General features: G+C 51.0%; 1 protein-coding gene across 4 annotated transcripts; it reads left to right on the top strand.

Moving 5' to 3' along the window:
• The first annotated feature begins 404 nt into the window (after positions 1-404).
• PYCR1 (pyrroline-5-carboxylate reductase 1) lies at positions 405-11,696 on the top strand. Of its 4 annotated transcripts, none has more exons than XM_050920035.1 (7): positions 405-594; positions 1,293-1,363; positions 2,012-2,191; positions 3,472-3,693; positions 4,343-4,435; positions 4,798-4,961; positions 11,097-11,696. In XM_050920035.1, exons 1-7 carry the CDS (start codon positions 528-530, stop codon positions 11,209-11,211), a joined length of 912 nt encoding a protein of 303 aa, XP_050775992.1. In that variant the 5' UTR covers positions 405-527; the 3' UTR covers positions 11,212-11,696. The 4 variants fall into 4 exon arrangements, with proteins under 4 accessions (XP_050775992.1, XP_050775990.1, XP_050775993.1 ...); XM_050920033.1 differs by lacking the exon at positions 11,097-11,696 and adding an exon at positions 5,048-6,464; XM_050920036.1 differs by lacking the exon at positions 11,097-11,696 and adding an exon at positions 5,095-5,246 and having other exon boundaries at positions 406-594.
• The last annotated feature ends 296 nt before the right edge of the window (positions 11,697-11,992 follow it).

Raw genomic sequence — 11,992 nt, 5'->3', positions numbered from 1 at the left:
TAGCGAGGGCGGAAGGCCAATCTAGAACGTTCCAGAGCCTGTTCCCATATTAAAACTGAGCAGAGCCCCTCTGCTCTCCCGAGACTACAATTCCCAGAAGGCAACGTGCGCCCAGACCACAGCGCCGCATAGGCAGAGCGGGCCCTCCGTCAGGATAGCTACAGTATTGCATGCCGGGATACAATCGGCGTCTGGAGCGTTGATCTCTTGCAGCTCTCGTAGGCAGCGAATGATGCAATTCCAAACACAGCTTGCCCCAATGGGTGGCGAGGGCTGAGAGGTGATCCCGCCTCATCTTTCTGATTGGCTGAAAGTCCGGCGAGGCCCCACCCCCTCTCCCGTGGATTGGCGGGGCTCTATCGCGCCGTCCCAGTGCCACGCGCGGAGAGGAGGGGCCGGCACTCTCCGTTCGCCGGAGCGGCCACGTGGGCAGCGGGCTGGGGCTCTGGGAGCGGGTCAGGACCCGTGCGCGTAACCGGGGCTCCCCTGGTGTGTCCCGCTGGGTCCCGCCGCCTGCCAGACGCGCCATGAGCGTGGGCTTCATAGGAGCCGGGCAGCTCGCCTTCGCCCTGGCCAGGGGCTTCACCGCCGCAGGTGGGTGCTGGGCTCCTCCCAGGGGGATCGCGCTGGGAGATCCCGGATTGCCTGGGGCGTTCCAGCCTCGTCCCTGCTCCGCAGCGCAGGGCTGCGGGCGGTGGGTTTTCTTGAGAAACCTGGCTCAGGAGGGTGGGCAGCCCAGCATCTCATGGAGTGTAACAGGAGGTCGGGCAGCAGAGTTTAGCATCCAGGAGCGTTCATGGGTGGTTACATGGAGTCTGCAGATTTGTAGAAGGAAAATTGTTCTTTCCCACGGATCTGGGGGAGACACAGTTGAGCGATGGAAATAATGGAGGTGAGCCCTCTGGGGAGTGTAAAGAAAATTTTAAAAAGCTGTAAGCAAAACTTAAATATGACACTTGTATATCAAAGTACATGTCCACAGGTAGACTTGCACTGATATAACGAAATATGTGAATTAAAACTGCCCTATTTATTTGATGCAAATTTGTGTATTTCATCCCTAAGGCACAGGGTTCTTGAGAATTTGAGAATGGGAGAAGGTTTTTTAGTAGAGAGCCATTAGGATCAGTATTTACATCAGTGAGCCAGAAGAAGAGAGGTGTTGTGAGGGGACAACATAAGAGTGGGGGAATAACCAAGTTCAGAATAACCTGGATAAATAACAGTGAAGACACTCTGGGGTAAGCAGGACACATGGAACCCAAACTGAAGTTAACCTGCCCCTTTCTTAGGAATTTTGGCTGCTCATAAGATCACAGCAAGTTCCCCAGACACTGACCTCCCAACTGTATCTGGACTGAGGGTAAGTTCTAGTGTTTGTAAGAGCTAAAATCCTACCCCCAGAAATCCCATAAAGATCTCAATATGTTTGCAGTGGCCATAAGTAGGACTCCCATGTTTAATATTGCATGTTGTGTTTTCTGCTTGGCTCAGTAAGACTCTTGGGTCTGAATCGTATCGCATCTGAACTTCCTGCCATTGGCAGGTGGGTTCACTTATTGCCAGCAGTTGACACAGAGCCAGGAAAGGTGAGTGTTCCCATCTTTGAGGCAAAGAATTTTTCTTGCCCAGAGAAGCCAGTTGAGAACCACTCTGGGAATCTGAAGGTACAAACAGAGTCAATAGTCACATATTCAAAGTGCATGACTGCACTACAGTGAAAGTGCTATGTGGAACTGATCATGAGCTATAAAAGCTGGGGATGTAACTTTGCTTTTCCCCCTATGGTAACTTAAAAAAAAACAACTGTCCTCTTCTCACTGGGTTACTGCTGTACTTTCTCCTGATGAAGTCTGTCTCTGTATGACTCCTAGTGAACAAGATTATTCTCTGCTGGTGGCTGACCCAGCTTGGCTGAATCCCGATCCCAAATGCCATTTTTAAGAGCTGAGAATGCAAGGACGTTCTAGGAATGAGGTGCTACTGTTATGTAACTCTCAAATTGTTCCAGAAAATAGGTGTAAACCTCACTATAAGTAACAAGGAAACAGTTAAAAACAGCGATGTTCTGTTCCTGGCTGTGAAACCTCCCATCATTCCCTTCATTCTGGACGAGATTGGCTCAGACATAGAGAATCGCCACATCGTGGTCTCATGTGCTGCTGGTGTCACTATCAGCTCCATTGAGAAGGTGAGGGACAGTGTGTTGCATAGCTCTGATGGGGTCAGAGGGCCTGGAAATAGGACTACAGGCTACATGCATCTGCACCTGAAGCTTCTTGAAATCAGGGCACTGAGGACTTGTCTACACTTACATTTTATAGTGCTTTAACTTACTGCCTCAGGAGGGTGATTTGAAGTGCTAGTATAGACAGGCTCCGAACACTTGGAGCCAATTCCCTCGTGGAGGTGGATTACCAGGAGCACTGGGAGAGCTATGCTCAGTGCTCACGCGACCACACTCGCACTTCAAAGCTTCCAGTGTAGACATACCCTACAACTTTAGAAAGCTTTTCTCAGAAGGCTGGAGGTCTGGGTGTCTGACTTGTTCTCCCAGCTGCCAGAAGTTGAGTACGATGTTCATTTCTGGCACTGAGAGCACTACAGCTCATGAGTTAAGCACTATGTGCCCATGAGACTCTGGCCTATTTCTGGACTGCAGCCAATTTTTGGTGGAGCAAAGGTTGCACTAGGTCCTATTTGCACCTCCTAATCATACCCAGGATAAGCTAAAACAGTCACTAACATACTCCCTGGCTGCAGTGGTCCGTAAGGGGCAGTCTGGAAGCCCGCAATAATCAGAGTGCTATGCATTCCAGCGACACGGATGGAATGTCCCTGTCCTACAAAGGGTGTAGGTCTGTTCTGGCCCAAGACCACCAGGGAATCCTTCTTATGCCAGTAGGGAGGTCCATATGTTTTCCAACCCTTCTGCTGCAAGATTGTCATGCAATGTCTGGGAAGCATCTCAGAATCAGGGCCTATGTTAATAGGACCTTGGCATCGTCCCTGTCCGTTCCCCATAATCATATGAAACTTTAATAGATCTTGTCTTTCCCTGCTGAGGGCTGCCAGCCCCTCTGCATTCATGGAAACGCATGATGTTAGATGTCTGCAGGAGCTGTCCCCAGGGAAACTACAGGGGCCATGCTAGAATGATAATGCTTCTGCTACCAAGGGATGGGATGGATCTGCCCAGCACTCTGTAACAGAGTTTCAACTACATTGCCAGGGACATTGCATTAAGGGCTTGTCCCCTTTGGCAAAGGCTTAACAGAGGGACTCTTGAGGACCATCCTGCAGAGGTGGCTGGGGTTGGGGTGAGGTAGAGGTCCTTTACCCTGCTGGATTCCCGCTGACCTTTGGGAGTTCCCTAGAGGGGGAGTTACTCCAGATGTAGAAGGTGTATTAAATCTGGTTCTTTGTCTCTCTCTCCTTCCTGTTCTGTCTCCAACTCTTTCCCATCCCAAGAAACTCTCTGCGTTCTCTCCCACCCCAAAAGTGATCAGGTGCATGACTAACACACCTGTGATCGTGCGGGAAGGTGCTACCGTCTATGCCACGGGGACTCATGCAGAGGTGGAAGATGGGAAGCTCCTGGAACAGCTGATGGCCAGTGTGGGCTTCTGCACTGAAGTAGAAGAGGACCTAATAGATGCTGTTACAGGGCTCAGCGGCAGTGGCCCTGCTTATGTAGGTGCCACTTCCTTGGCTTATGCAAGTCAAGTGGAGAACATTGGGGCTGAAATGCTGAGAACACACCTGCATCTTAAAATGGTATCAGATTAGGCTGCAGATTTGACCAAGGGGATATATTTGAATTTCTAATCACCTGTAGTGTGTAATCTATAACCTGTAGGTGTCTCATTCAAAGCCAGGCCAGCTCAACGAGAGCCTGTTAACAGCTAGACTATGCTTGGCCTCTGAGTAATGAGTGTAGGTTTCTATTCAGTGCCTAGTGGACAAGAGTCCACATTACAAAAACTGGGGGCTAATTGGGCCACTTGTAAGCAATTTCATCTGAGGCCAAGGATGGAATGGCCTCAGAGTGAATCGCCCTGCTCAAGACCGAGGCCCTCTGGGTGGATGTGAGGCTTGGTTTGCAGCACATGCTGGGGAGCCTAAGGATTGAGTTCCTGTCTGCCCAGTCTGTCATCTTCATTTGCTTAAGAGATTGTCCCCAACAAAGAGTGATTTTTATCAAGTCCCTTTAAGTGGTGAAGGTCCACAGTGACTCCAGAGCTTTGGGCACTGTCCCTCTGCCTGAGAATGTCACAGCCTTGAGAGCATACATTAGTCTCCAAACTTCAGAATTACTGTCATGCTGTTTCTGGTCTCTCAGGCATTCACAGCCCTGGATGCTCTGGCAGATGGAGGTGTGAAGATGGGGCTTCCCCGCAGGCTAGCTGTCCGACTTGGAGCCCAGGCCTTACTGGTCAGTATTTTTTCTTCCAGACTTCATTCAGTTCACATCTGTCACATCCAGATCAGTCTGCAAACTGGATCAAATCAGGCCCACACTGACATTTTTTTCACATAAAGATCACCCTAGATGGATTTCCCAGAGATTATTGGAGTTGCTGATGGCTTTGAGGGAGGCTGGGATGGAAAGAGTAAGGCTGTTACTCCTCTACAGACTTGCAACTCTGCGCTGGGTTTCCAGTAGCTCTGCAAATGTGAAAAAGGGTCCTATTGCCTACTGCAGCCATCTAGCAGCAGGGAACTGGAACTTGCAGCTGTTAGGAATCCTCTTGGTCCTATTTCTGACACATGTTTTCCCTCCCTGTCCTGCTGCAGGGTGCTGCCAAAATGCTGTTGGAATCTGAGCAGCATCCTGGGCAGCTGAAGGACAATGTCTGCTCACCTGGGGGAGCCACCATCCATGCCCTGCACTTCCTGGAGAGTGGAGGCTTTCGCTCACTGCTCATCAATGCCGTGGAGGCTTCCTGCATTCGTACAAGGTGAGCAGGCGTAAGGCCTCCCTGACACTTGGCAGCTGTTGCCTTAAAGGGAAGGCTGCAGAGTTCTGCTGCTCCTTTCTCTCTAGATGCCTCCTTCTCCTTTGTGGTTCTGCTCTTCCCACTGATTTGACAGGCTCTTCCTGCAGGGAGCTGCAGCACCTAGCGGATCAGGAGAAGGTCTCCCCAGCTGCCATTAAGAAGACCCTTCTGGATAAGGTGAAGCTGGAGTCTCCCTCTGTTTCCATGGCCTCTGCCAGCAAAGTCAGTCTGTTCAGCAGCAGCTGGGCACCCAACAGCAAGAAGAACTGAAGGGATGAGGCTCCTCCAGGCACCAGCCCCCGCCCCCCCTGCATGCACTTTCTTCTCACTCTGTAAAGGAAAAGCTCTAGTCCTAGGCGTTCCCAGCCCCTTGCCTGGCTCTTGGCCTGCAGCAACTTTGGGGGCGGTGCAAAGCTATAGAGAAGGGACCTTAACTTCCAGCTGAGGGTGGGAACACAGTCACTAGCACTTTCTGCCCTTTGTGGGAGGGCGGTTGCTCCGTCACTGGCACAGCTGGTTGTCAGGAGCACAAAGCGTCTCCTCTGGCCAGAAGGCTGGCTTCTCTGTAAAGTTAGAATCTACCCCCCAATCATCTCCTGGGCAGTAGTCTATTTTGATGGGTTTGTTTTAAGGAGTATCCTGCTGCTACTTGGCTCTGAAGGTTAGAGCGGGCCCTCATGGGCCCCGTGGCTCCTATCCCCGTCTCTTTTTCTTCACTGCTCAGAATTCACATTTCAGTAGCTGCCTGGTGCAAACCACGTATCTTCCTGTGCAGATCTCGGAGCATGTGTCTCTCTTCCTGTGCCTGGTGTGATTTGCAGGCCAGGCCATCTGAACATCCCCCTCCTGAACACACTGTTGGGCCCCAGCCACTTCTCCTCCTTCAGCACCCTTCCTGGATGAACAGCTTAAAAAGCCTCAACTCAAGCAAGTGTTCCCTTTCCCTGCTGCCTGAATAGGGTCCCGTCCCAGCCTTCCCACCACTGAATACTTAAGGTTTCATCCCATGTCTGAAACGCTTTCTCTGCTCCTTAGTGTGTTCTCTACCTGCTGCCCTGGGGGCAGAGAGGGGAAGGGAAAACCCACAGTTTGTCACACCTGGTTCCAGGCCCCAGCAGGATTTGCCCATTTCCCAGTGTCTTGTCCAGTTGTGTATGCAGAGGCTGTCAGACCTTCCCTTAGAGCTGATTTCACAGGATTCCTTCATATGCATGTGGTTCCTTTATAATTTCATCTAATTCCCCAATGTTTACATCAGTCCTTGATGGTTTCCAGCTTCACCACCTTTTGTGCTCCAGCTCAAACTGCAAACTTTCTCCACTCTGTACTGCAGCCCCTGTCAGTTCTTCCTCTGGCCCTGCTGCATTCCTTCTCTCTTTTCCTGCCTCTCCTCTTATCAGTCACATGGCCTCCCATCTCCAGCTCCCTGGAAGGTGGTGCACTAAAGGGAGAGAGGAGAAATGCCTGGGCTGGCAGACACCACCCATGGAGGTGGGTGTTGAACCCCTGTCCAGTTACATTAGGAGCTACTCCAGGACTAGCAGCACAGGCAGATGCCTATCAATATTTCACTCACTGCTTTGTGTGACTCATTTACAGCAAGGGGCTAAGCTGATCTATGTTTACACAGCTTCCTCGCTCTCCATGCAAACCCTGTCACGCACCAAAGAATTGCATGGGGTAGACAACAACCCCCTGCCCTCCCTTGGGTGCAGTGGAAGCCAGCAGGCATGGCAATGATATAGATCATTTCCTACCTCTATTCCAACAGAGTGGTGGGGAGAAGAGAGCAAGAGCTGGAAGGAAAGTCTGTCTGCAGGTGCTAGCATTGTTCTTGATCTGTCAGCATCCTGGCTGCTGCTGGCCCCAGAAGGGAGGTGGCAGTGGCACTTCACTTGCTGCGTAGTCTCCTCCCCCCCGCCCATGGCTTCTGTCTCAGAGCTGAGGTTTACAGTCTGGTGGTGCTGGAGCCTCATGGGCCAGGCCTATGTGCACGGAGCTTGGGGCTGAGCCCCAGTGCAGGTAGCATGTAGGGTGTGTCCTGCGGCGGCTGGGAGAGAGCCTCCCTCCCCAGACAGGCAGACATGGCTCAGCTCAGACTGACCCACCCTCCTGGGAAGGGGGCTAGTCAGACTCTGCACATGTGTTTGTCATGCACTCTCTCAAGCCTGGCTAGTACATCTGGCCTGGGCTGGGAGGCTCACTCCCCACTGCAGTGGAGACACACTGCCGGTGGCACAAAGGTAAAAGCTTTCTCGCTGTCCTGGCTCCTGCTCAGCAGAGGCAGCATGGGACACTATTGCTGAATTAGACACACTTGCTCCCCCTCGCTCTTTCCAGAATAAACGTTGCTTCTCAGCCTGTGGCTAGTGTGATCTGTGTGGTCATGGAGGGTGTTCCTTCACTGGCAGGGTGCCCAGCTGTTGCAGTGTCTCACTGCACTCATTTTGAGCCATGGGGGAGGGTTTGTTGTCATTGGAAGCTAATTCCTAAAGGTGGGAGATGAAGGTCCAACCATGCTGTTCACCCTGGCTCCTGGGGGCAACAGCACAGAGGCTGCACTCATAGGTTCATTAGCTCTGACTTTTAGTGGTCTAAAACATGGAGGGAAAAACCTTTCTGGCTGAATTGTGCCAGTTAAGGGTCTTGAAATTGTAATCCCCTGAGAGCCTGGCCTGGGTTTCTGCCCCTCTAGCAAAAAGCCACTGTGCCTGTAGCTAGCTGTGCCTGTGATGGTGAACACAGCACCACCATGGGGCACAAGCAGAGCACACCTAGGGCCGACCTGCAAAGCCATGAATTACTGCAGCCTACATTGCGAAAAGGGTACAGCACTGCCTGCTTCCCCACCACGTGCTCTGCAATCACTGGCCTTCACTGGAGAAAGGAATGTTCTAAACAGTGGCTCTGGCAGCGTGCAGTAAAGAACAACATGCAGAGCTAAAAGGTTTCTGTCCTCCAGAGAAGGCACATCAGGATAGGCCAGTGCCCTTACCATCACTCATGGGAGGGTGCCCTGGAAGGAAAGCCCTGCTCTAGCACTCACATTACAAGCTGGACTTCAGAGAGCTCTAGCTCAGCTGGTCTGGTCCCTCAGAGAAGGGCCCACCAACCCCCATTCAAAACATATACAGGGTTTGGCTTCATTTCGCCGCCTCCATGTATTACATGGGAGTGTACAGCTACTGCTGAATATCCTAGATTGAGAGCATATCCCTCTCAGGACATAGTACCTTTAGCCAGCATGTCACCCTACGTCCTGTGTGTTGCTGTGCCTCTGAGTACCATGAATATGCACATATCCCTCTCTTACCCTTCTACTGACATTTTTTTAGACTTTTACAGATCCAGACTAACACAGCTACCCCTCTGATATTTTTTTAGACTGGAAGCTCTTTGGGCCAGAAACCATGTCCTCATGTTTATGCAGTACCCACTCCCCCAATGCTCAGAGCACAGGTGGCTGCTGGGCCAGGCCTGGCCTGGGGAGAGTAGCACTTCTCACGCAGGAAGTAAGCCTCCCCCACAGGCTTAATACATTTTGGCTGTGACTTGCTTAAGCACTGTCACAGGCACCTAAACAAGAAGCAGCTGCAAAACCCTCTTTCCTGTGTCAGCATTTCCAGTAGTGACCCTGCTGCTCCCTGCCATTTCAGCAGCACTGAGAAAATGTAGATACGGCAAAGAGGAGCTAGTGAAGAGCCGTTGGGGTGAGGGAATTTCTAGGGGAGAAGTGAGTAGCACAGCATGGTGATGGGCTGATATCTTGTATAAGGTATTTATATCTGCAGGGCCCAATTGGCAACAAAGAGTTCTGATGCCAAGAGTGTGACATTTGGTCAGTTTGTCAGCCCCTGTTTATCTCCCAAGTTCCTCATCCAGATGGATCTCATTCATAATACCGCACACACCCCAGGGGGTGGTTAGGAACTGACTTATACCTGCACAAGACAAGACGTTTTCTACTCAGGCAGTTCTGCATCACATACCCTTTTATCACCGACCCATTCCTTCAAGTGAGCAGCTCCACAGAGCTGGGCTTTTGTCTCCAAATAAGCACCTTTACTTGTTTAGACTGACATAATTCACCCACGCTACCCAGGGGCAAGGCACTAGCCCCTCTAATCTAAGGCCTGGTCTACACTACGCGTTTAAACCGATTTTAGCAGCGTTAAACTGATTAAACGCTGTACCCGTCCACACAACGTGGCCCTTTATATTGATATAAAGGGCTCTTTAAACCGGTTTCTGTACTTCTCCCCGATGAGAGGAGTAGCACTGAAATCGATATTACTATATTGGGTTAGGGTTAGTGTGGCCGCAAATCGACGGTATTGGCCTCTGGGCAGTATCCCACAGTGCACCACTGTGACCACTCTGAGCAGCAATCTGAACTCAGATGCACTGGCCAGGTATACAGGAAAAGCCCCGCGAACTTTTGATTTTCATTTCCTGTTTGGCCAGCGTGGAGCTCTGATCAGCACAGGTGACCACGCAGAGCTCATCAGCACAGGTAACAATGCAGTCTCCTGAGAATCGAAAAAGAGCCCCCGCATGGACCGCACGGGAGGTACTGGATCTGATCGCTATAAGGGGAGACGATTCTGTGCTAACAGAATTCCGTTCCAAAAGACGAAATGAAAAAACATTTGAAAAAATTTCCAAGGCTATGATGGAGAAAGGCCACACCAGGGACTCAGTGCAGGTCAGAGTGAAAGTTAAGGAGCTCAGACAAGCCTACCAGAAAACCAAAGAAGCAAACGGAAGGTCCGGGGCAGGGCCGAAAACATGCCGCTTCTACGCTGAGCTGCATGCAATTCTAGGGGAGTGCGCCACCAGTACCCCACCCCGGTCCGTGGATTCCGAGGTGGGGGTTGTAATCCTTGGCATGGCTGAGGATTCTGCGGATGAGAAGGAAGAGGAGGACGAGCTTGCAGAGAGCACACAGCACTCCGTTAGCCCCAACAGCCAGGAGCTTTTTCTCACCCAGACAGAATTACCCTCCCAGCCCTCCCAAGCCACTAGCCCAGACAGTGAAGCCATGGAAGCGACCTCTGGTGAGTGTACCTTTGTAAATATAAAACATGGTTTAAAAGCAAGCGTTTTTTAATGATTGATTTGCCCTGAGGACTTGGGATGCATTCGCGGCCAGTACAGTTATTGGAAAAGTTTGTTAACATGTCTGGGGATGGAGCGGAAATCCTCCAGGGACATCTCCATGAAGCTCTCCTGGAGGTACTCCAGAAGCCTTTGCAGAAGGTTTCTGGGCAAGGCAGCCTTATTCCGTCCACCATGGTGGGACACTTTACCACGCCATGCATGTAGCAAGTAATCGGGTATCATTGCATGACAAAGCCCAGCTGCGTATGGTCCCGGTGATTGCTGGCATTCAAGCAGCATCCGTTCTTTATCTCGCTGTGTTATCCTTAGGAGAGTGATATCATTCATGGTAACCTGACTGAAATTCAGGAATTTAAGTAAGGGGACAGACATGGCCATTCCTACTGGGCTGTTTGCCTGTTGCTTAAAAGAAATCCTTCTTTGCATGTAGCCGAGTGGGGAGAGGGGAGGAGGGGAATAGCGCTGAGCTTTTTCGTGTTTGGCTATCAGGGATCTTCCCTGCTACCAGCCACGCGGTGGGGGTGGGGGGAGAGGGGGAAGGGGAGTGATTAGCAGTGATCTTCCATGATACCAGCCATGCAGTGGGGGGAAGGGTAAAGTGATCATCCCACAGAATTGGAGGTGGGGGGTGGCTTCTGCTGCTGTATGTTAACAGGAAAGAAGCATCACTGAACGGGATTTGCTTGGTATTTGGGAAAGGAGGGCACTGTGTATATGAAGACTGCAGAAGCCGAAAGACAATGGCTTACTGTGGACGCATGCAAGCTGAATTCTGCTGCCCGGACCTGTGTCTGCGAGATCTCTAACACCAGAGCCACAGGCACTCAATATTAAGATGCAAAATGTGACCTTGTAGTGAAATAACATGTGCTATGTAAGGTGAATAGTGTTGTTCACTGTGAAAGAGTATAACCATTGTTCTGTAAAATGTATCTTTTTAAATACTTCTCTCCCTTTTTTCCCTCCCTCATGCAGCTGCAAACTTTTCAAGCCTCCCTACTGCATCCTGAAGGCTAGCTCAGATAAGGCGGAGGAAAAAGAAGACGCGAGACGAAATGTTCTCGGAAATCATGGAAGTGACCCGCAATGAAAGAGCTCATCTGAATGAGTGGAAGGACGTGGTATCAAATTACAGGAGAGATGCCAGTGAACGTGAGGACAGGAGGGATGCTCGAGATGAGAGATGGCGGCAGGAAGATCAGAGGTGCGGCAGGAAGATCAGCGGTGGCGGGATGCAACGCTGGGGCTGCTGCGTGATCAAACTGACATCCTCCGACGTCTGGTGGAGCTTCAGGAAGAGCAGCAGGGTCACAGAGTGCTGCTGCAGCCCCTGTGTAACCACCCTCAGCACTCACCACTCACCATGTTCCATGTCTTCCTCACCCAGATGTGTAAGAACGCGTGGGGAAGACTTCGTGCACCCGCCCACTCCACCTCCATGGATAGCCCAACAAAAAGGTGTCACTACATTGAAATGTTTTAGTGGCCTTTTCCTTCCCTCCTATCCTCCTCCCAGACCACACCCGGGATACCTTGTCAGTTCTCTCCCACTTTTTATAATGATTTTTAATAAAGAATACATGATTTTTAAACAATAGTGACTTTATTTCCTTAAGCAAGCTGTAATTGAAGGGGGAAGAGGATTGCTTACAGGGAATGAGTCAGTCAAGGGGGGGGCGTTCATCAAGGGGAAACAAACACAGCAGTCACACTGTACCCTGGCCTGTGATGAAACTTGTTTTCAAAGCTTCTTTGATGCGCACCGCTTCCTTGTGTGCTCTTCTAATCGCCCTGGTGTCTGGCTGCACGTAATCAGCGGCCAGGTGATTTGCTTCAGCCTCCCACCCCGCCAGAAAGGTCTCCCCCCTTTA

Source organism: Gopherus flavomarginatus, chromosome 12, assembly GCF_025201925.1.
Source record: "Gopherus flavomarginatus isolate rGopFla2 chromosome 12, rGopFla2.mat.asm, whole genome shotgun sequence".
In the NCBI taxonomy this organism is placed as follows: domain Eukaryota; kingdom Metazoa; phylum Chordata; order Testudines; family Testudinidae; genus Gopherus; species Gopherus flavomarginatus.
Note: the sequence above shows the minus strand (reverse complement) of the source record. Positions and strands in the feature narration are given on the sequence as shown.